Source organism: Oncorhynchus tshawytscha, linkage group LG06, assembly GCF_018296145.1.
Source record: "Oncorhynchus tshawytscha isolate Ot180627B linkage group LG06, Otsh_v2.0, whole genome shotgun sequence".
Taxonomy (NCBI): Eukaryota; Metazoa; Chordata; class Actinopteri; order Salmoniformes; family Salmonidae; genus Oncorhynchus; species Oncorhynchus tshawytscha.
The window spans coordinates 1,753,732-1,779,556 of NC_056434.1; the positions used below are offsets into that span (position 1 = coordinate 1,753,732).

General features: G+C 45.2%; 1 protein-coding gene across 1 annotated transcript in view; it reads left to right on the forward strand.

Moving 5' to 3' along the window:
• Window positions 1-6,922: 6,922 nt before the first annotated feature.
• Window positions 6,923-25,825, forward strand: part of atp10a (ATPase phospholipid transporting 10A) — a 135,711-nt gene continuing 116,808 nt past the window's right edge. Inside the window, exon 1 of the mRNA XM_042322815.1 lies at window positions 6,923-7,700. Coding sequence (XP_042178749.1) covers window positions 7,282-7,700 — 419 coding nt within the window. The 5' untranslated portion in view covers window positions 6,923-7,281. The remainder of the gene's footprint in view (window positions 7,701-25,825) is intronic.

A 25,825-nucleotide genomic window follows, 5' to 3' on the forward strand; every position in this document is an offset into this window, starting at 1 on the left:
ATTTTGACCCTGGTGATGTTACCAACCCTTATTTTGACCCTGGTGATGTTACCAACCCTTATTTTAACCCTGGTGATGTTACCAACCCTTATTTTGAACCTGGTGATGTTACCAACCCTTATTTTGAACCTGGTGATATTACCAACCCTGATTTTGACCCTGATTATGTTACCAACCCTTATTTCGACCCTGGTGATGTTACCAACGCTTATTTTGACCCTGGTGATGTTACCAACCCTTATTTTGACCCTGGTGATGTTACCAACCCTTATTTTAACCCTGGTGATGTTACCAACCCTTATTTTGAACCTGGTGATGTTACCAACCCTTATTTTGAACCTGGTGATGTTACCAACCCTGATTTTGACCCTGATTATGTTACCAACCCTTATTTTGACCCTGGTGATGTTACCAACCCTTATTTTAACCCTGGTGATGTTACCAACCCTTATTTTGAACCTGGTGATGTTACCAACCCTTATTTTGAACCTGGTGATGTTACCAACCCTTATTTTAACTCTGGTGATGTTACCAACCCTTATTTTGACCCTGGTGATGTTACCAACCCTTATTTTGACCCTGATGATGTTACAAACCCTTATTTTGACCCTGATGATGTTACCAACCCTTATTTTAACCCTGGTGATGTTACCAACCCTTATTTTGAACCTGGTGATGTTACCAACCCTTATTTTGAACCTGGTGATGTTACCAACCCTGATTTTGACCCTGATTATGTTACCAACCCTTATTTTGACCCTGGTGATGTTACCAACCCTTATTTTAACCCTGGTGATGTTACCAACCCTTATTTTGAACCTGGTGATGTTACCAACCCTTATTTTGAACCTGGTGATGTTACCAACCCTGATTTTGACCCTGATTATGTTACCAACCCTTATTTTGACCCTGGTGATGTTACCAACCCTTATTTTGACTCTGGTGATGTTACCAACCCTTATTTTGACCCTGGTGATGTTACCAACCCTTATTTTGACCCTGGTGATGTTACCAACCCTTATTTTTACCCTGGTGATATTACCAACCCTTCTTTTAACTCTGGTGATGTTACCAACCCTTATTTTGACCCTGGTGATGTTACAACCCTTATACCCCCAGTGATGTTACCAACCCTTATTTAACCCCAGTGATGTTACCAACCCTTATTTAAACCCCAGTGATGTTAGCAACCCTTATCTTGACCCCAGTGATGTTATCAACCCTTATTTTGACCCCAGTGATGTTACCAACCCTAATTTTGACCCTGGTGATAATACCAACCCTTATTTTGACTCTGATGGTTTTACCAACCCTTATTTTACCCTGGTGATATTACCAACCCTTATTTTAACTCTGGTGATGTTACCACCCCTTATTTTGACCCTGGTGATGTCACCAACCCTTATTTTGACCCTGGTGATGTTACCAACCCTTATTTTGACACTGATGATGTTACCAACCCTTATTTAACCCCCAGTGATATAACCAACCCTTATTTTTACCCTGGTGATGTTACCAACCCTTATTTTGACCCTGGTGATGTTACCAACGCTTATTTTGACCCTGGTGATGCTACCAACCCTTATTTTGACCCTGATGATGCTACCAACCCTTATTTTGACCCTGATGATGTTACCAACCCTTATTTTGACCCTGATGATGTTACCAACCCTTATTTTGACCCTGGTGATGTTACCAATCCTTATTTTGACCCTGGTGATGTTACCAACCCTTATTTCGACCCTGGTGATGTTACCAACCCTTATTTCGACCCTGGTGATGTTACCAACGCTTATTTTGACCCTGGTGATGTTACCAACCCTTATTTTGACCCTGGTGATGTTACCAACCCTTATTTGGATCCTGGTGATGTTACGAACCCTTATTTTGACCCTGATGATGCTACCAACCCTTATTTTGACCCTGGTGATGTTACCAACCCTTATTTTAACCCTGGTGATGTTACCAACCCTTATTTTGAACCTGGTGATGTTACCAACCCTTATTTTGAACCTGGTGATGTTACCAACCCTGATTTTGACCCTGATTATGTTACCAACCCTTATTTTGACCCTGGTGATGTTACCAACCCTTATTTTGACCCTGGTGATGTTACCAACCCTTATTTTGACCCTGGTGATGTTACCAACCCTTATTTTTACCCTGGTGATATTACCAACCCTTCTTTTAACTCTGGTGATGTTACCAACCCTTATTTTGACCCTGGTGATGTTACAACCCTTATACCCCCAGTGATGTTACCAACCCTTATTTAACCCCCAGTGATGTTACCAACCCTTATTTAACCCCCAGTGATGTTAGCAACCCTTATTCTGACCCCAGTGATGTTATCAACCCTTATTTTGACCCCAGTGATGTTACCAACCCTTATTTTGACCCTGGTGATGTTACCAACCCTTATTTTGACCCTGGTGATGTTACAACCCTTATACCCCCAGTGATGTTACCAACCCTTATTTAACCCCCAGTGATGTTACCAACCCTTATTTAACCCCCAGTGATGTTAGCAACCCTTATTTTGACCCCAGTGATGTTATCAACCCTTATTTTGACCCCAGTGATGTTACCTTAACCCTTACTTTGACCCTGGTGATGTTACCAACCCTTATTTTGACCCTGGTGATGATACCAACCCTTATTTTAACTCCGGTGATGTTACCAACCCTTATTTTGAACTTGGTGATGTTACCAACCCTTATTTTGACCCTGGTGATGTTACCAACCCTTATTTTGACCCTGGTGATGTTACCAACCCTTATTTTTGAACCCTTATTTAACCCCCTGATATCCAACCCTTATTTTTACCCTGGTGATGTTACCAACCCTTATTTTGACCCTGGTGATGTTCACCTTAACCCTTGATTTACCAACCCTTATTTTGACCCTGGTGATGTTACCAACCCTTATTTTGACCCTGGTGATGTTACCAACCCTTATTTTGACCCTGGTGATGTTACCAACCCTTATTTTATTTTAACTTATTTTGACCCTGGTGATGTTACCAACCCTTATTTCGACCCTGGTGATGTTACCAACGCTTATTTTGACCCTGGTGATGTTACCAACCCTTATTTTGACCCTGGTGATGTTACCAACCCTTATTTTGACCCTGGTGATGTTACCAACCCTTATTTTTACACTGGTGATGTTACCAACCCTTATTTTGACCCTGGTGATGTTATCAACCCTTATTTTGACCCCAGTGATGTCCCCAACTTGTATTTAACCCCCTGTCTCCCTCCCTCCTGTCTCTGTCTCTGACTGATCCACCTGGGATTAGTCTTTCTCAGTCCTGGTCCTGGGGCCCCCCTGGGAGTAGTCTTTCTCAGTCCTGGGGGCCCCCTGGGAGTAGTCTTTCTCAGTCCTGGTCCTGGGGGCCCCCCTGGGAGTAGTCTTTGACCAGGGGCCACCCTGGGACTAGTCTTTCTCAATCATGGGGGTCCCCCTGAGAGAAAGCTTTCTCAGTCCTGGGGGCTCCCCTGGGAGTAAGCATTACATGGGCTTGCTCCTACCTACCTCTCTGATTTGGTCCTGCCGTACATACCTACACGTACGCTACGGTAACAAGACGCAGGCCTCCTAATTGTCCCTAGAATTTCTAAGCAAACAGCTGGAGGCAGGGCTTTCTCCTATAGAGCTCCATTTTTATGGAACGGTCTGCCTACCCATGTCAGAGACGCAAACTCGGTCTCAACCTTTAAGTCTTTACTGAAGACTCATCTCTTCAGTGGGTCATATGATTGAGTGTAGTCTGGCCCGGGAGTGTGAAGGTGAACGGAAAGGCTCTGGAGCAACGAACCTTGCTGTCTCTGCCTGGCCGGTTCCCCTCTTTCCACTGGGATTCTCTGCCTGTAACCATATTACAGGGGCTGAGTCACTGGCTTACTAGGGCTCTTTCATACCGTCCCTAGGAGGGGTGCGTCACTTGAGTGGGTTGAGTCACTGATGTGATCTTCCTGTCTGGGTTGGCGTCCCCCCTTGGGTTGTGCCATGGCGGAGATCTTTGTGGGCTATACTCGGCCTTGTCTCAGGATGGTAAGTTGGTGGTTGAAGATATCCCTCTAGTGGTGTGGGGGCTGTGCTTTGGCAAAGTGGGTGGGGTTATATCCTTCCTGTTTGGCCCTGTCCGGGGGTGTCATCGGATGGGGACACAGTGTCTCCTGACCCCTCCTGTCTCAGCCTCCAGTATTTATGCTGCAGTAGTTTATGTGTCGGGGGGCTAGGGTAAGTTTGTTATATCTGGAGTACTTCTCCTGTCCTATTCGGTGTCCTGTGTGAATTTAAGTATGCTCTCTCTAATTCTCTCTTTCTTTCTTTCTCTAGGAGGACCTGAGCCCTAGGACCATGTCCCCAATCCACCTGGCCGTGCTGCTGCTCCAGTTTCAATTGTTCTGCCTGTGATTATTATTATTTGACCATGTCATTTATGAACATCACTGCTATGTACTACAATACTAAAAGTACTGTATCAATTGAATGGTAATATATATCACCCTCTCTCTCACAGCTGCAGGAATTTCCCCCTCATAGCATACACTCTGATTGCGTTTAGACACGCAGCCCAATTCATCATTTATTCATTTTGTATTTTTTTAATCTTGATTACGATCTTGTCTCATCGCTGCAATTCCCCAACGGGCTCGGGAGAGGCGAAGGTCGAGTCATGTGTCCTCCGAAACATGACCCACCAAACCGCGCTTCTTAACACCTGCTGGCTAAATCTGGAAGCCAGCCGAACCCTCTGCAGGAGCCGAACCGCCAAAAGGAGATCCTAGAGCTTGATGAGCCAAGTAAAGCCCCCCAGCCAAACCCTCTCCTAATCCAGGCGATGCTGGGCCAATTGTGCACCGCCCTATGGGTGGGTGCACCTTCCCACTCCTGGGCCAGACTACACGCAATCATATGACCCACTGAAGAGATGAGTCTTCAGTAAAGACTTAAAGGTTGAGACCGAGTTTGCGTCTCTGACATGGATAGGCTTACTCAGTCCGTGTAGCTATTTTTTAGTTATCAAACACTCACTCTGTCACCTGAACACATGTAATATGGACATACAATTATACTGACTCTACACACACACTCATATACACTCACATACTACTGCTACTCTGTTGACCTTATATCCTGTTGCCTAGGACCATGCCCCAGGACTACCTGACATGATGACTCCTTGCTGTCCCCAGTCCACCTGACCGTGCTGCTGCTCCAGTTTCAACTGTTCTGCCTTATTATTATACGACCATGCTGGTCATTTATGAACATTTGAACATCTTGGCCATGTTCTGTTATAAAAGCACAGCCAGAAGAGGACTGGCCACCCCACATAGCCTGGTTCCTCTCTAGGATTCTTTCTAGGTTTTGGCCTTTCTAGGAAGTTTTTCCTAGCCACCGTGCTTCTACACCTGCATTGCTTGCTGTTTGGGGTTTTAGGCTGGGTTTCTGTACAGCACTTTGAGATATCAGCTGGGCTATATAAACGAAGGGCTATATAAATAAATTTGATTTGATTTGTCATCTACCTCCATTGCTTCAGTATCCCTGTACATGTTAATATGGTACTGACTCTGTATATAGTCACCTTACCCCTATACATATCTACCTCCATCACTCCAGTATCCCTGTACATTGTTAATATGGTACTGAACTGACTTTTAAAATATTTCTATCTTTATAGTATGCTTACTTACTTATTTACTGTGTTTTTCATATTTCTTATTCTTATTTCTCTATTTTTTTAAACAATAATACATTTATTGATTATTGAATTTTTGGGTTATGAGTTTGCAAGAAAGTAATTTCACTGTAGTTGTGCATGTGACTGTCACATTCTGACCTTTATTTCCTTTGTTTTGTCTTTATTTAGTATGGTCAGGGCGTGAGTTGGGGTGGGCAGTCTATGTTTGTTTTTCTATGTTTGGTTTCTGTTTCGGCCTAGTATGGTTCTCAATCAGAGGCAGGTGTCGTTAGTTGTCTCTGATTGAGAATCATACTTAGGTAGCCTGGGTTTCACTGTTGGTTTGTGGGTGATTGTTCCTGTCTCTGTGTTTGCACCAGATAGGACTGTCTAGACTAGACTGTCACCACACGGTACTGTTTTTCTGAAATATTTTTTGAAATATTATTATAATTTTTTTGTGTAGATTTCACGTTTTTGTTCCGAGTGTTCATTTGTCTTGAATAAATCATCATGAACACTTACCACGCTGCATCTTGGTCCGATCCTTACTCCTCCTCAGATGATGAGGAGATCTGCCGTTACAGTGACATTAAAACTTGAAACTGACAGGCCTGCAAATAACAATTGGCTTCACATTGCAGAGTAATTACAATACACTGTAACCCGTGGTTGACACCTGGCACCGGCCATCTCGTACAATGATCATCAACCGGTTGGAGTTCCATAATGGCCTGAGATCATTTGGTGTAGAATTCTTACCTGATTATTTGTTGCCTTTTCAAATTGGCCATGTAAACCTACACCCACTGTCAGGAAGCAAAACAAAGGAGATGATTCCCCCCAAAAAAAAATGCAGAGAAATGAATCCTTAATGGTCCTTGAATTTTGGTTGAAATACTGTATTTCAAAACAACATGATGAAACAAATACCATTTAGAAACGAGTTGGAAACGTTTCATTATGAAATAGTTTATCTCTTGACACAATCTCATCATCCATAGATCATCCAACATGAGGACTTTGTGTTTGGACAGAGACGGATAGTACTTTAACTTCCAGGTAGGACAGTTTGAACTCCAATAATACCGCGTCGGGCCGCGTGGCACTTCCACCCAGGCGATGTAAAAAGTGCTGTTTGGGGAGAGGGAGGAGCGTGGGGGTCAGAGCGTGTCAGTAGTGACGGCTCTGTGTCCCCTCCTCTCTCTCTCTGCGCACAATCTGCACAGATCCCATGCTTTTTAAACACATGGCCACGGACTTTGCCACGACGTCCCAAAGTCAAAGTCTATCCATGTGTTCTACAACTCACCGACTGAACGGCAAAAGTTATGTTCTTCACAACTATGCCCTCTAGCTTTCCGAAGCATCTCTAAACAGCCAAATGAAAACATGTTAATATTATAATGCTTTCGTCTGAATTCGGGAAATCGAGGTAGATGATAAAGAAGAGATTAGCGTGAAAACAGAGAATAATACAATGTCATTCTGAAGGTATGGAGCTCCATAATTACATAGGACATTTCTATGTTTAAAAAACGTTAAAAAAAAGAAAAGGAAAAGTTTGGGAGAGTTTGAGGCAAAGTATGGCGCGAGAGAAGATTGGAGAAACCGAAGTGGTGAACGTGAAGAAACAGAGGAAAAAGTGCAAGAAAGAGCACAAAACACGGACTGTTCATTCTAACATTTTATATGATCGAACCAAAGGCGAGGACAACCCAAATAGACACTATTCAGACAATGAGATTAAAACCACAAAATATACTCTTCTCTCTTTTCTGCCGAAGAATCTGTTCGAGCAGTTCCATAGGTTTGCCAACGTATACTTCGTGTTCATCGCCCTGCTGAATTTTGTTCCAGTTTGTAATGCTTTCCAACCACAGCTGGCCCTGGCACCAGTGGTCTTCATCTTGTCTGTCACTGCCATCAAAGACCTTTGGGAGGATTACAGAAGACACAGATCCGATAAAGAAATCAACCACATGGATTGTTTGGTCTATAGCAGGTACAGTAGTTATCCTACGGATTATATAAACTGTGTTTAATAAGTAGCCTATACGCTGTGTTCAATAAGTAGTTTATACGCTGTCTTCAAAAAGTAGCCTATGCGCTGTGTTTAATAAGTAGCCTATACGCTGTGTTCAATAAGTAGCCTATACTAAGTAGCCTATGCACGGTGTTCAATAAGTAGCCTATACTAAGTAGCCTATGCACGGTGTTCAATAAGTAGCCTATACTAAGTAGCCTATACGCTGTGTTCAATAAGTAGCCTATACTAAGTAGCCTATACGCTGTGTTCAATAAGTAGCCTATACTAAGTAGCCTATGCACGGTGTTCAATAAGTAGCCTATACTAAGTAGCCTATGCACGGTGTTCAATAAGTAGCCTATACTAAGTAGCCTATGCACGGTGTTCAATAAGTAGCCTATACTAAGTAGCCTATACGCTGTGTTCTAAGTAGCCTATACTAAGTAGCCTATACGCTGTGTTCAATAAGTAGCCTATACTAAGTAGCCTATACGCTGTGTTCAATAAGTAGCCTATACTAAGTAGCCTATGCACGGTGTTCAATAAGTAGCCTATACTAAGTAGCCTATGCACGGTGTTCAATAAGTAGCCTATACTAAGTAGCCTATACGCTGTGTTCAATAAGTAGCCTATACTAAGTAGCCTATACGCTGTGTTCAATAAGTAGCCTATACTAAGTAGCCTATGCACGGTGTTCAATAAGTAGCCTATACTAAGTAGCCTATGCACGGTGTTCAATAAGTAGCCTATACTAAGTAGCCTATACGCTGTGTTCAATAAGTAGCCTATACTAAGTAGCCTATACGCTGTGTTCAATAAGTAGCCTATACTAAGTAGCCTATGCACGGTGTTCAATAAGTAGCCTATACTAAGTAGCCTATGCACGGTGTTCAATAAGTAGCCTATACTAAGTAGCCTATACGCTGTGTTCAATAAGTAGCCTATACTAAGTAGCCTATACGCTGTGTTAAATAAGTAGCCTATACTAAGTAGCCTATACGCTGTGTTCAATAAGTAGCCTATACTAAGTAGCCTATGCGCTGTGTTCAATAAGTAGCCTATGCACGGTGTTCAATAAGTAGCCTATATGCTGTGTTCAATAAGTAGCCTATGCGCTGTGTTCAATAAGTAGCCTATGCGCTGTGTTCAATAAGTAGCCAATGAGGAATTGGGCCAGATCCACTGTGTTAGCTGGGAGAGGGGAGTTGACGGTTTCATGGCTGTTGTGTCCACAATTAGACATAGACATGTCTAATGGCAACATTTGATGTCTAGGGTACAGCATACATTTGATGTGCTTTCATTGTCTACTTGTAGAAACTACAGCGCCTTCAGAAAGTATTCACACCCCTTGACTTTTTCCACATGTTGTGTTCCAGCCTGAATTTAAAAAAAAGTGTTCAATTCAATTGTTGTGTCACTGGCCTATACAATACTCCATAATGTCACAGTGGTATTATGTTTTTCATTTAGTTTACAAATTAATCAAAAACGAAAAGCTGAAATGTCTTGAGTCAATAAGTATTCAACCCCTTTGTTTATGTCAAGCCTAAATAAGTTCAGGAGTAAAAATGTGCTGAATAAGTCACATAATAAGTTGCATGGACTCACTCTGTGTTCAATAATAGTGTTTAACATTATTTTTGAATGACTACCTCATCTCTGTATCCCACACATACAATTAACCGTAAGGTCCCTCAGTCAAACAGTGAATTTCAAACACAGATTCAACCACAAAGAGCCCCAAGGTACTTGGAGTCAAACAGACAGGCCTGGATGAGATCTTTAAGGTCAGGGCCCTCAGCAAGGTACTTGGAGTCAAACAGACAGGCCTGGATGAGATCTTTAAGGTCAGGTTACTCCCCAAGGTACTTGGAGTCAAACAGACAGGCCTGGATGAGATCTTTAAGGTCAGGGCCCTCAGCAAGGTACTTGGAGTCAAACAGACAGGCCTGGATGAGATCTTTAAGGTCAGGTTACTCCCCAAGGTACTTGGAGTCAAACAGACAGGCCTGGATGAGATCTTTAAGGTCAGGGCCCTCCCCAAAGCCCACAATCATTTTCGACCCAAGCCACCCCCTGTACTCGGACTTTGAACTACTCCCCTCTGGGCGCGGGTATAGGGCACCCCTCTGCAGGAAAAACTCAACTAGACAATCATTTGTGCCATGTGTGATATCCCTCCTATATAGCTATAGGGCTAATGTTCCTATCGACTCAGTAAGGCCAGCAGGCTAGTCTTTAAAAAAAAAAATTTTTATATTGGTATTTAACTGTTATGAATGTAATATTGTCAATTTGGTTTTGTATTTAAATGTGTACATGACACTTCAACAACATTTCATCATGGGGACGATAAAGTCAGTAAGTAAGTAAGACACTCCCTGTCCTACTGCCAGTCTCTTTAGCTAATCCACTCTCTGTCCTACTGCCAGTCTCTTTAGCTAATCCACTCCCTGTCCTACTGCCAGTCTCTTTAGCTAATCCACTCCCTGTCCTACTGCCAGTCTCTTTAGCTAATCCACTCCCTGTCCTACTTCCAGTCTCTTTAGCTAATCCACTCTCTGTCCTACTATCCAGTCTCTTTAGCTAATCCACTCTGTCCTACTGCCAGTCTCTAGCTAATCCACTCCCTGTCCTACTGCCAGTCTCTTTAGCTAATCCACTCTCTGTCCTACTGCCAGTCTCTTTAGCTAATCCACTCCCTGTCCTACTGCCAGTCTCTAGCTAATTCACTCCCTGTCCTACTGCCAGTCTCTAGCTAATCCACTCTTTATCTAATCCACCCCCTGTCCTACTGCCAGTCTCTTTATCTAATCCACTCCCTGTCCTAATGCCAGTCTCTAGCTAATCCACTCCCTGTCCTACTGCCAGTCTCTAGCTAATCCACCCCCTGTCATACTGCCAGTCTCTTTATCTAATCCATTCCCTGTCCTACTGCCAGTCTCTAGCTAATACACCCCCTGTCCTACTGCCAGTCTCTTTATCTAATCCTTCCCCTGTCCTACTGCCAGTCTATTTATCTAATCCACTCCCAGTCCTACTGCCAGTCTCTTTAGCTAATCCACCCCCTGTCTTACTGCCAGTCTCTAGCTAATCCACTCCCTGTCCTAATGCCAGTCTCTAGCTAGTCCACTCCCTGTCTTACTGCCAGTCTCTAGTTAATCCACTCCCTGTCCTAATGCCAGTCTCTAGCTAGTCCATTGCCTGTCCTACTGCCAGTCTCTAGCTAATCCACTCCTACTGCCAGTCTCTAGCTAATCCACTCCCTGTCCTACTGCCAGTCTCTTTAGCTAATCCACTCCTGTCCTACTGCCAGTCTCTTTAGCTAATCCACTCCCTGTCCTACTGCCAGTCTCTTTATCTAATCCACTCCCTTTCCTACTGCCAGTCTCTAGCTAATCCCCCTGTCCTACTGCCAGTCTCTAGCTAATCCACTCTTTATCTAATCCACCCCCTGTCCTACTGCCAGTCTCTTTATCTAATCCACTCCCTGTCCTAATGCCAGTCTCTAGCTAATCCACTCCCTGTCCTACTGCCAGTCTCTAGCTAATCCACCCCTGTCATACTGCCAGTCTCTTTATCTAATCCATTCCCTGTCCTACTGCCAGTCTCTAGCTAATACACCCCTGTCCTACTGCCAGTCTCTTAGCTAATCCACTCTCTGTCCTACTGCCAGTCTCTTTAGCTAATCCACTCCTACCGCCAGTCTCTAGCTAATCCACTCCCTGTCCTACTGCCAGTCTCTTTAGCTAATCCACTCTCTGTCCTACTGCCAGTCTCTTTAGCTAATCCATTCCCTGTCCTACTGCCAGTCTCTTTATCTAATCCAATCCCTGTCCTACTGCCAGTCTCTAGCTAATTCACTCCCTGTCCTACTGCCAGTCTCTAGCTAATCCACTCTTTATCTAATCCACCCCCTGTCCTACTGCCAGTCTCTAGCTAATCCACTCCCTGTCCTACTGCCAGTCTCTTTATCTAATCCTCCCCTGTCCTACTGCCAGTCTATTTATCTAATCCACTTCCAGTCCTACTGCCAGTCTCTTTAGCTAATCCACCCCCTGTCCTACTGCCAGTCTCTAGCTAATCCACTCCCTGTCCTAATGCCAGTCTCTAGCTAGTCCACTCCCTGTCCTACTGCCAGTCTCTAGCTAATCCACTCCCTGTCCTAATGCCAGTCTCTAGCTAGTCCACTCCCTGTCCTACTGCCAGTCTCTAGCTAATCCACTCCTACTGCCAGTCTCTAGCTAATCCACTCCCTGTCCTACTACCAGTCTCTTTAGCTAATCCACTCCTGTCCTACTGCCAGTCTCTTTAGCTAATCCACTCCCTGTCCTACTGCCAGTCTCTTTATCTAATCCACTCCCTGTCCTACTGCCAGTCTCTAGCTAATTCACTCCCTGTCCTACTGCCAGTCTCTAGCTAATCCACTCTTTATCTAATCCACCCCTGTCCTACTGCCAGTCTCTTTATCTAATCCACTCCCTGTCCTAATGCCAGTCTCTAGCTAATCCACTCCCTGTCCTACTGCCAGTCTCTAGCTAATCCACCCCTGTCATACTGCCAGTCTCTTTATCTAATCCATTCCCTGTCCTACTGCCAGTCTCTAGCTAATACACCCCTGTCCTACTGCCAGTCTCTTTAGCTAATCCACTCTCTGTCCTACTGCCAGTCTCTTTAGCTAATCCACTCCTACCGCCAGTCTCTAGCTAATCCACTCCCTGTCCTACTGCCAGTCTCTTTAGCTAATCCACTCTCTGTCCTACTGCCAGTCTCTTTAGCTAATCCACTCCCTGTCCTACTGCCAGTCTCTTTATCTAATCCAATCCCTGTCCTACTGCCAGTCTCTAGCTAATTCACTCCCTGTCCTACTGCCAGTCTCTAGCTAATCCACTCTTTATCTAATCCACCCCTGTCCTACTGCCAGTCTCTAGCTAATCCACTCCCTGTCCTACTGCCAGTCTCTTTATCTAATCCTTCCCCTGTCCTACTGCCAGTCTATTTATCTAATCCACTTCCAGTCCTACTGCCAGTCTCTTTAGCTAATCCCCCCTGTCCTACTGCCAGTCTCTAGCTAATCCACTCCCTGTCCTAATGCCAGTCTCTAGCTAGTCCACTCCCTGTCTTACTGCCAGTCTCTAGCTAATCCACTCCTACTGCCAGTCTCTAGCTAATCCACTCCCTGTCCTACTGCCAGTCTCTTTAGCTAATCCACACTCTGTCCTACTGCCAGTCTCTAGCTAATCCACTCCCTGTCCTACTGCCAGTCTTTAGCTAATCCACTCCCTGTCCTACTGCCAGTCTCTAGCTAATTCACTCCCTGTCCTACTGCCAGTCTCTAGCTAATCCACTCTTTATCTAATCCACCCCCTGTCCTACTGCCAGTCTCTTTATCTAATCCACTCCCTGTCCTAATGCCAGTCTCTAGCTAATCCACTCCCTGTCCTACTGCCAGTCTCTAGCTAATCCACCCCCTGTCATACTGCCAGTCTCTTTATCTAATCCATTCCCTGTCCTACTGCCAGTCTCTAGCTAATACAACCCCTGTCCTACTGCCAGTCTCTTTATCTAATCCACTCCCTGTCCTACTGCCAGTCCAGCTAATCCACTCCTACTGCCAGTCTCTAGCTAATCCACTCCCTGTCCCACTGCCAGTCTCTTTATCTAATCTTTATCTAATCCACCCCTGTCCTACTGCCAGTCTCTTTATCTAATCCACTCCCTGTCCTACTGCCAGTCTCTTTATCTAATCCACTCCCTGTCCTACTGCCAGTCTCTAGCTAATCCACTCCCGTGTCCTAATGCCAGTCTCTAGCTAATCCACTCCCTGTCCTACTGCCAGTCTCTTTATCTAATCCAGGCCCTGTCCTAATGCCAGTCTCTAGCTAATCCACTCCCTGTCCAAATGCCAGTCTCTAGCTAATCCACTCCCTGTCCTACTGCCAGTCTCTTTATCTAATCCACTCCCTGTCCTACTGCCAGTCTCTAGCTAATCCACTCCCTGTCCTAATGTCAGTCTCTAGCTAGTCCACTCCCTGTCCTACTGCCAGTCTCTAGCTAATCCATTCCTACTGCCAGTCTCTTTATCTAATCCAGGCCCTGTCCTAATGCCAGTCTCTAGCTAATCCACTCCCTGTCCAAATGCCAGTCTCTAGCTAATCCACTCCCTGTCCTACTGCCAGTCTCTTTATCTAATCCACTCCCTGTCCTACTGCCAGTCTCTAGCTAATCCACTCCCTGTCCTAATGTCAGTCTCTAGCTAATCCACTCCCTGTCCTACTGCCAGTCTCTTTAGCTAATCCACTCTCTGTCCTACTGCCAGTCTCTTTATCTAATCCACTCCCTGTCCTACTGCCAGTCTCTTTATCTCATCCTCTCCCTGTCCTACTGCCAGTCTCTAGCTAATCCACTCCGTGTCCTAATGCCAGTCTCTAGCTAATCCACTCCCTGTCCTACTGCCAGTCTCTTTATCTAATCCAGGCCCTGTCCTAATGCCAGTCTCTAGCTAATCCACTCCCTGTCCAAATGCCAGTCTCTAGCTAATCCACTCCCTGTCCTACTGCCAGTCTCTTTATCTAATCCACTCCATGTCCTACTGCCAGTCTCTTTAGCTAATCCACCTCCTGTCCTACTGCCAGTCTCTTTAGCTAATCCACTCCCTGTCCTAATGCCAGTCTCTAGCTAATTCACTCCCTGTCCTACTGCCAGTCTATTTAGCTAATCCACTCCATGTCCTACTGCCAGTCTCTTTAGCTAATCCACCTCCTGTCCTACTGCCAGTCTCTTTAGCTAATCCACTCCCTGTCCTAATGCCAGTCTCTAGCTAATTCACTCCCTGTCCTACTGCCAGTCTCTTTATCTAATCCACCCCTCTCCTACTGCCAGTCTCTAGCTAATTCACTTCCTGTCCTACTGCCAGTCTCTTTATCTAATCCCCCCCTGTCCTACTGCCAGTCTCTTTATCTAATCCACCCCCTGTCCTACTGCCAGTCTCTTTATCTAATCCACTCCCTGTCCTAATGCCAGTCTCTAGCTAGTCCACTCCCTGTCCTACTGCCAGTCTCTAGCTAATCCACTCCTACTGCCAGTCTCTAGCTAATCCCCTCCCTGTCCTACTGCCAGTCTCTTTAGCTAATCCACTCCCTGTCCTACTGCCAGTCTCTTTAGCTAATCCACTCCCTGTCCTACTGCCAGTCTCTAGCTAATCCACTCCCTGTACTACTGCCAGTCTCTAGCTAATCCACACACTGTCCTACTGCCAGTCTCTAGCTAATCCTCCCTGTCCTACTGCCAGTCTCTTTAGCTAATCCACTCCCTGTCCTACTGCCAGTCTCTTTAGCTAATCCACTCCCTGTCCTACTGCCAGTCTCTTTAGCTAATCCACTCCCTGTCCTACTGCCAGTCTCTAGCTAATCCACTCCCTGTCCTACTGCCAGTCTCTTTAGCTAATCCATTCCCTGTCCTAATGCCAGTCTCTAGCTAATCCACTCCCTGTACTACTGCCAGTCTCTAGCTAATCCACACACTGTCCTACTGCCAGTCTCTTTATCTAATCCACCCCTGTCCTACTGCCAGTCTCTAGCTAATTCACCCCTGTCCTACTGCCAGTCTCTTTATCTAATCCTCCCCTGTCCTACTGCCAGTCTCTAGCTAATCTACTCCCTGTCCTACTGCCAGTCTCTTTATCTAATCCACTACCTGTCCTACTGCCAGTCTCTAGCTAATCCACACCCTGTCCTACTGCCAGTGTCTAGCTAATCCACTCCCTGTCCTACTGCCAGTCTCTAGCTAATCCACTCCCTGTCCTATTTACCAACACACGCATAACAACCTAGGCAAAACTTTTTTATTAGATCAAATAAGCCACATGTAGCAAATAAACTGCTACATTTTTTTGTTAACTGAATTCAAACCTCTCTTATTGACCTTCACACAACTCCCTGCTTGGTGAGCCACCTGCTGGAGAAGACAGATTTTGGGCCCAGTTATCCCTCTGGCTTTGCCTCTTCCTCTGTGGTGTGACTCACAAAATCTCCATAGCGGGAAGCATCATTCACCCAAGGTTTGTCAAAATCAGGCCAGCGCTATCTGAGATCGAGTGTGACTAACGTACAAAAGTCGAACAGACGGAGACCTATCAATCTACATTCCCCTCCTGATTTCATCATGGGGGACAAAATTATGTTACTGTAATGCCAATCAGACTTTTTTCTGTTGACCTACCCTTGACATAAACGCTTTACTGTAGGGTTGACCCCTGTGGACTGTAGGGTTGAACCCTGTGGACTGTAGGGTTGAACCCTGTGGACTGTAGGGTTGAACCCTGTGGACTGTAGGGTTGACCCCTGTGGACTGTAGGGTTGACCCCTGTGGACTGTAGGGTTGACCCCTGTGGACTGTAGGGTTACGACCCCTGTGGACTGTAGGGTTACGACCCCTGTGGACTGTAGGGTTACGACCCCTGTGGACTGTAGGGTTACGACCCCTGTGGACTGTAGGGTTACGGCCCCGTGGACTGTAGGGTTACGGCCCCGTGGACTGTAGGGTTACGGCCCCTGTGGACTGTAGGGTTACGGCCCCTGTGGACTGTAGGGTTACGGCCCCTGTGGACTGTAGGATTACGGCCCCTGTGGACTGTAGGGTTACGGCCCCTGTGGACTGTAGGGTTACGACCCCTGTGGACTGTAGGGTTACGGCCCTGTGGACTGTAGGGTTACAGCCCAAATGGCACTACTTTTGACCAGGGTGCCATTTGGGACGCAATCTAGGTCTGATATCTATCTCTCAACACGATCACTGGGAAGTTAGTCATTCAACCATTGATTTCCTTGAAAGGTTTCATATGCGGATGTCTTCATTTTTATTTTCCTGACTCCCTGTGCTGTCTAGAGAGCCTGCATTTCCTGACTCCCTGTGCTGTCTAGAGGGCCTGTATTTCCTGACTCCCTGTGCTGTCTAGAGGGCCTGCATTTCCCGAATGAAAAGCATCACTGTGGGTCTGGCTGGTATAGGCCATGGTCCACAGGAATCAAAAGGAGCAGTGTTTAAGGCCTCTATTTGAGCTAGACCTGTTCTCAACCTTGGACATAATTGGGTTTTGCTCTGTGACTCCTGTTACTTTGGTACTAAAGATTTGATTCTAAACTTCTCACTGTGAGATTGTGGATCGTTTTAGGGACGGCCTCCCGGGCCCTGGTTAAACATTGTTCATGTACGACCAGGAATATCGGTCTTAATGGAAAACATCCAATATTGTGCAAGATTTCCCCTGTCTAAACCAGTCGACACTTATTGTGATATTGGAGATCATCTAGGGATGATCTCCCAGGCCCAGATCTCAATGGGACTCCCTGCTAAAATACTGTTTCAATAATATAAGCCTATAGCGCTGGATTATCACTATTTCTTAATTCTCCATTCAAAGTCTTTTAAATCGAGGACTAGGCTTAATCCTTGTAACAGGCCCATATTTAAGGAAATAAGATTGATGGTGATTTCAGTAGCAGGTGGTTGGATCATGGTACTTTTGATTCCTGTATGACATAACTGGAAGTCTAAAAGGATAAAAAAGCATTATTTATCTTTTTGCGAGAAATTAAGTGAGTTCTTTAACTATAAATCCGCACCACCCAGAACCCACCCAGGCCTGATAACGACTGTCACTATACACTAAGCCGGTCTCATTTCAAGTGGAACTGAGAGCCTTTTAACTACTTTGCAGAGGTGAAACAAAAAGACAATCATAATATCAGTCAAAAATATCACATTGCCTGTTTATGGTTCAGGGTTCTATTTGACTGTTTATGGTTCAGGGTTCTATTTGACTGTTTATGGTTCAGGGTTCTATTTGACTGTTTATGGTTCAGGGTTCTATTTGACTGTTTATGGTTCAGGGTTCTATTTGACTGTTTATGGTTCAGGGTTCTATTTGACTGTTTATGGTTCAGGGTTCTATTTGCCTGTTTATGGTTCAGGGTTCTATTTGACTGTTTATGGTTCAGGGTTCTATTTGACTGTTTATAGTTCAGGGTTCTATTTGACTGTTTATGGTTCAGGGTTCTATTTGCCTGTTTATGGTTCAGGGTTCTATTTGCCTGTTTATGGTTCAGGGTTCTATTTGCCTGTTTATGGTTCAGGGTTCTATTTGCCTGTTTATGGTTCAGGGTGCTATTTGCCTGTTTATGGTTCAGGGTTCTATTTGACTGTTTATGGTTCAGGGTGCTATTTGACTGTTTATGGTTCAGGGTGCTATTTGACTGTTTATGGTTCAGGGTGCTATTTGACTGTTTATGGTTCAGGGTTCTATTTGCCTGTTTATAGTTCAGGGTTCTATTTGACTGTTTATGGTTCAGGGTGCTATTTGACTGTTTATGGTTCAGGGTTCTATTTGACTGTTTATGGTTCAGGGTGCTATTTGACTGTTTATGGTTCAGGGTGCTATTTGACTGTTTATGGTTCAGGGTTCTATTTGACTGTTTATGTTATGGTTTATGTAGTTCATGTAGTTCAATGCATGACTAATATAATTCACCAATACTTGGTAGTCTAAAACATATTGCTGTCAGGTTGTAAATCACAGCTGGCCTGGTAAATTGTTTGCTGCCTTCACTGAGGATGCACTGTTTCAGTTTCAATGACTCAATATTTTGAACAAAAACAGATGACTGTAACTATGGCTGGGAATGTCAATGCAGTCGAACTAGCAAGGGAAATGATCACAAGTCAGTCATAACGCGACTAATAGGCTAGCGCACGTGTCAAACAAAGCCTGTGGGCCGAATAAGACACAGGAGAGCATAAATGTCTCAACACTTGAGTCATCTACTAAACTCAGCAAAAAAAGAATGTCCTCTCACTGTCAACTGCGTTACATTTTTAGCAAACTTAATTAACATGTGTAAATATTTGTATGAACATAACAAGATTCAACAACTGAGACATAAACTGAACAAGTTCCACAGACATGTGACTAACAGAAAGGGAATAATGTGTCCCTGAACAAAGGGGGGTAAAAAGTAACAGTCAGTATCTGGTGTGGCCACCAGCTGCATTAAGTACTGCAGTGCATCTCCTCCTCATGGACTGCACCAGATTTGCCAGTTCTTGCTGTGAGATGTTTCCCCACTCTTCCACCAAGGCACCTGCATGTTCCCGGACAGTTCTGTGAGGAATGGCTCTAGCCCTCACCCTCCGATCCAACAGGTCCCAGACATGCTCAATGGGATTGGGATCCGGGCTCTTCGCTGGCCATGGCAGAACACTGACATTCCTGTCTTGCAGGAAATCATGCCCAGAATGAGCAGTATGGCTGGTGGCAGGGTCATGTCAGGATGAGCCTGCAGGAAGGGTACCACATGAGGGAGGAGGATGTCTTCCCTGTAACACACAGCGTTGAGATTGCCTGCAATGACAACAAGCTCAGTCCGATGATGCTGTGACACACCGCCCCAGACCTTGACGGACCCTCCACCTCCAAATCGATCCCGCTCCAGAGTACAGGCCTCGGTGTAACGCTCATTCCTTTGACGATAAACGCAAATCCGACCATTACCCCTGGTGAGACAAAACCGCGACTCGTCAGTGAAGAGCACTTTTTGCCAGTCCTGTCTGGTCCAGCGACAGTGGGTTTGTGCTCATAGGCCACATTGTTGCCGGTGATGTCTGGTGAGGACCTGCCTTGCAACAGACCTACAAGCCCTCAGTCCAGCCTCTCTCAGACTATTGCGGACAGTCTGAGCACTTATGGAGGGATTGTGCGTTCCTGGTGTAACTCAGCAGTTGTTGTTGCCTTCCTGTACCTGTCCCGCAGGTGTGATGTTTGGATGTACTGATCCTGTGCAGGTGTTGTTACACTGCGAGGACGATCAGCTGTCCGTCCTGTCTCTCTGAGCGCTGTCTTGGGCGTCTCACAGTACGGACATTGCAGTTTACTGCCCTGGCCACATCTGCAGTCCTCATGCCTCCTTGCAGCATGCCTAAGGCACATTCACGCAGATGAGCAGGGACCCTGGGAATCTTTTTTTTGTAGTGTTTTTCAGAGTCAGTAGAAAGGCCTCTTTAGTGTCCTAAGTTTTCTGTGACCTTAATTGCCTACCGTCTGTAAGCTGTTAGTGTCTTAACGACCGTTCCACAGGTGCATGTTCATTGTTTATGGTTCATTGAACAAGCATGGTAAACAGTGTTTAAACCCTTTACAATGAAGATCTGTGATGTTATTTGGATTTTTACGAATTATATTTGAAAGACGGGGTCCTGAAAAAGGGACGTTTAAAAAGTGAATGTTCCCTCGTCAGGTTTTAGCTCATCTCGCTCTGGCTAACATTAGTTGTTTATCTTGTTGTTGTTGATGTGTATAACTGAGGGAGAGAGAGCCAACCTTTTCATGGTTGTTTAATCAATAGGACTGTGAAGTTCCCAAATGTAAGAGGACTCCTGTGGTGTTGACATATTTACAGAAATTCATTCAGGTGTTTTTGTGTCTTTTGCCAAAGTGTTCTAATGATCTAAAGTCGCTCTTTTGCAACTACCTGTAAACACACAGTCCAGTTCAAAGTGAATGATAACAGGCCCTACTGCCTGTAGACACACAGTCCAGTTCAAAGTGAATGATAACAGGCCCTACTGCCTGTAGACACACAGTCCAGTTCAAAGTGAATGATAACAGGCCCTACTGCCTGTAAACACACAGTCCAGTTCATAGTGAATGATAACAGGCCCTACTGCCTGTAAACACACAGTCCAGTTCATAGTGAATGATAACAGGCCCTACTGCCTGTAAACACACAGTCCAGTTCAAAGTGAATGATAACAGGCCCTACTGCCTGTAGACACACAGTCCAGTTCAAAGTGAATGATAACAGGCCCTACTGCCTGTAGACACACAGTCCAGTTCAAAGTGAATGATAACAGGCCCTACTGCCTGTAGACACACAGTCCAGTTCATAGTGAATGATAACAGGCCCTACTACCTGTAGACACACAGTCCAGTTCATAGTGAATGATAACAGGCCCTACTGCCTGTAGACACACAGTCCAGTTCAAAGTGAATGATAACAGGCCCTACTGCCTGTAAACACACAGTCCAGTTCAAAGTGAATGATGACAGGCCCTACTGCCTGTAGACACACAGTCCAGTTCAAAGTGAATGATAACAGGCCCTACTGCCTGTAGACACACAGTCCAGTTCAAAGTGAATGATGACAGGCCCTACTGCCTGTAAACACACAGTCCAGTTCATAGTGAATGATGACAGGCCCTACTGCCTGTAGACACACACAGTCCAGTTCTGTAGACACACAGTCCAGTTCATAGTGAATGATGACAGGCCCTACTGCCTGTAACACACAGTCCAGTTCATAGTGAATGATAACAGGCCCTACTGCCTGTAAACACACAGTCCAGTTCATAGTGAATGATAACAGGCCCTACTGCCTGTAAACACACAGTCCAGTTCATAGTGAATGATAACAGGCCCTACTGCCTGTAAACACACAGTCCAGTTCATAGTGAATGATAACAGGCCCTACTGTCTGTAAACACACAGTCCAGTTCATAGTGAATGATGACAGGCCCTACTGTCTGTAAACACACAGTCCAGTTCATAGTGAATGATGACAGGCCCTACTGCCTGTAAACACACAGTCCAGTTCAAAGTGAATGATAACAGGCCCTACTGCCTGTAAACACACAGTCCAGTTCATAGTGAATGATGACAGGCCCTACTGCCTGTAAACACACAATCCAGTTCATAGTGAATGATGACAGGCCCTACTGCCTGTAAACACACAGTCCAGTTCATAGTGAATGATGACAGGCCCTACTGCCTGTAAACACACAGTCCAGTTCAAAGTGAATGATGACAGGCCCTACTGCCTGTAAACACACAGTCCAGTTCATAGTGAATGATGACAGGCCCTAGCCTGTAAACACACAGTCCAGTTCAAAGTGAATGATAACAGGCCCTACTGCCTGTAAACACACAGTCCAGTTCATAGTGAATGATAACAGGCCCTACTGCCTGTAAACACACAGTCCAGTTCAAAGTGAATGATAACAGGCCCTACTGCCTGTAAACACACAGTCCAGTTCAAAGTGAATGATAACAGGCCCTACTGCCTGTAAACACACAGTCCAGTTCAAAGTGAATGATAACAGGCCCTACTGTCTGTAAACACACAGTCCAGTTCATAGTGAATGATGACAGGCCCTACTGCCTGTAAACACACAGTCCAGTTCATAGTGAATGATGACAGGCCCTACTGCCTGTAAACACACAGTCCAGTTCAAAGTGAATGATAACAGGCCCTACTGCCTGTAAACACACAGTCCAGTTCATAGTGAATGATAACAGGCCCTACTGCCTGTAGACACACAGTCCAGTTCATAGTGAATGATAACAGGCCCTACTACCTGTAGACACACAGTCCAGTTCAAAGTGAATGATAACAGGCCCTACTGCCTGTAGACACACAGTCCAGTTCAAAGTGAATGATAACAGGCCCTACTGCCTGTAAACACACAGTCCAGTTCAAAGTGAATGATAACAGGCCCTACTGTCTGTAAACACACAGTCCAGTTCATAGTGAATGAATGACAGGCCCTACTGCCTGTAGACACACAGTCCAGTTCAAAGTGAATGATAACAGGCCCTACTGCCTGTAAACACACAGTCCAGTTCATAGTGAATGATGACAGGCCCTACTGCCTGTAAACACACAGTCCAGTTCATAGTGAATGATAACAGGCCCTACTGCCTGTAGACACACAGTCCAGTTCATAGTGAATGATAACAGGCCCTACTACCTGTAGACACACAGTCCAGTTCAAAGTGAATGATAACAGGCCCTACTGCCTGTAGACACACAGTCCAGTTCAAAGTGAATGATAACAGGCCCTACTGCCTGTAGACACACAGTCCAGTTCAAAGTGAATGATAACAGGCCCTACTGCCTGTAGACACACAGTCCAGTTCAAAGTGAATGATAACAGGCCCTACTGCCTGTAGACACACAGTCCAGTTCATAGTGAATGATAACAGGCCCTACTACCTGTAGACACACAGTCCAGTTCAAAGTGAATGATAACAGGCCCTACTGCCTGTAGACACACAGTCCAGTTCAAAGTGAATGATAACAGGCCCTACTGCCTGTAAACACACAGTCCAGTTCATCCAGCCCTACTGCCTGTAAACACACAGTCCAGTTCAAAGTGAATGATGACAGGCCCTACTGCCTGTAACACACAGTCCAGTTCAAAGTGAATGATAACAGGCCCTACTGCCTGTAAACACACAGTCCAGTTCAAAGTGAATGATGACAGGCCCTACTGCCTGTAGACACACAGTCCAGTTCAAAGTGAATGATAACAGGCCCTACTGCCTGTAGACACACAGTCCAGTTCAAAGTGAATGATGACAGGCCCTACTGCCTGTAGACACACAGTCCAGTTCAAAGTGAATGATAACAGGCCCTACTGCCTGTAGACACACAGTCCAGTTCAAAGTGAATGATAACAGGCCCTACTGCCTGTAAACACACAGTCCAGTTCAAAGTGAATGATGACAGGCCCTACTGCCTGTAACACACAGTCCAGTTCAAAGTGAATGATGACAGGCCCTACTGCCTGTAAACACACAGTCCAGTTCATAGTGAATGATGACAGGCCCTACTGCCTGTAAACACACAGTCCAGTTCATAGTGAATGATAACAGGCCCTACTGCCTGTAAACACACAGTCCAGTTCATAGTGAATGATGACAGGCCCTACTGCCTGTAAACACACAGTCCAGTTCAAAGTGAATGATAACAGGCCCTACTGCCTGTAAACACACAGTCCAGTTCATAGTGAATGATGACAGGCCCTACTGCCTGTAAACACACAGTCCAGTTCAAAGTGAATGATGACAGGCCCTACTGCCTGTAAACACACAGTCCAGTTCAAAGTGAATGATAACAGGCCCTACTGCCTGTAAACACACAGTCCAGTTCATAGTGAATGATGACAGGCCCTACTGCCTGTAAACACACAGTCCAGTTCATAGTGAATGATAACAGGCCCTACTGCCTGTAAACACACAGTCCAGTTCATAGTGAATGATAACAGGCCCTACTGCCTGTAAACACACAGTCCAGTTCATAGTGAATGATAACAGGCCCTACTGCCTGTAGACACACAGTCCAGTTCATAGTGAATGATAACAGGCCCTACTGCCTGTAAACACACAGTCCAGTTCATAGTGAATGATGACAGGCCCTACTGCCTGTAAACACAGTTCATAGTGAATGATGACAGGCCCAGTTCATCCAGTGAATGATAACAGGCCCTACTGCCTGTAAACACACAGTCCAGTTCAAAGTGAATGATAACAGGCCCTACTGCCTGTAAACACAGTTCAGATGACAGGCCCAGTTCAGTTAGTGAATGATGACAGGCCCTACTGCCTGTAAACACACAGTCCAGTTCATAGTGAATGATGACAGGCCCTACTGTCTGTAAACACACAGTCCAGTTCATAGTGAATGATAGCAGGCCCTACTGTCTGTTAACACACAGTAGACACACAGTTCATAGTGAATGATGACAGGCCCTACTGTCTGTTAACACACAGTCCAGTTCATAGTGAATGATGACAGGCCCTACTGCCTGTTAACACACAGTCCAGTTCATAGTGAATGATGGCAGGCCCTACTGCCTGTAAACACACAGTCCAGTTCATAGTGAATGATGACAGGCCCTACTGCCTGTAAACACACAGTCCAGTTCATAGTGAATGATGACAGGCCCTACTGCCTGTAAACACACAGTCCAGTTCAAAGTGAATGATAACAGGCCCTACTGCCTGTAAACACACAGTCCAGTTCATAGTGAATGATGACAGGCCCTACTGCCTGTAAACACACAGTCCAGTTCAAAGTGAATGATAACAGGCCCTACTGCCTGTAAACACACAGTCCAGTTCATAGTGAATGATGACAGGCCCTACTGCCTGTAAACACACAGTCCAGTTCATAGTGAATGATGACAGGCCCTACTGCCTGTAAACACACAGTCCAGTTCAAAGTGCCTGTAAACACACAGTCCAGTTCATAGTGAATGATGACAGGCCCTACTGCCTGTAAACACACAGTCCAGTTCAAAGTGAATGATGGCAGGCCCTACTGCCTGTAAACACACAGTCCAGTTCATAGTGAATGATGACAGGCCCTACTGCCTGTAAACACACAGTCCAGTTCAAAGTGAATGATGGCAGGCCCTACTGCCTGTAAACACACAGTCCAGTTCAAAGTGAATGATAACAGGCCCTACTGCCTGTAAACACACAGTCCAGTTCAAAGTGAATGATAACAGGCCCTACTGCCTGTAAACACACAGTCCAGTTCAAAGTGAATGATAACAGGCCCTACTGCCTGTAAACACACAGTCCAGTTCAAAGTGAATGATGACAGGCCCTACTGCCTGTAAACACACAGTCCAGTTCAAAGTGAATGATAACAGGCCCTACTGCCTGTAAACACACAGTCCAGTTCATAGTGAATGATGACAGGCCCTACTGCCTGTAAACACACAGTCCAGTTCAAAGTGAATGATAACAGGCCCTACTGCCTGTAAACACACAGTCCAGTTCAAAGTGAATGTTGGCAGGCCCATGAGGCAAATGGCTTGTTTGTATAAAGGCCTACTGTATCTCTGATTGGCTATAGCGCCCTGGTCTGTGTAGACTCTGGTCCTGGACAAGAGATGTTTTTATTAGGTTTTATTTACTGCAGTGTCTATTTCTTGTCCAAACACAAGGACTCTTTCCCACTCTGTATTGCAATTTTCACAAATGCTTTACTATACGTCATTCCAAAACATTCTATGAATTTATGACAGTGGTCGCTTGTCAGAAAATGTGGGTGTATGTTGTTAAAATACTCAGTTCCATTAACTTTACAGTGTAGCCACAAGTCCAGAATGATCAAACATATGATCATATACAAAGGATGGAGGAATGGACAGTGCACCTGTCAAACAGAGAATGTTTCTCCTCTTCCCTTAATGCCGGGATGTTTCTCCTCTTCCCTTACTGCCGGGATGTTTCTCCTCTTCCCTTAATGCCGGGA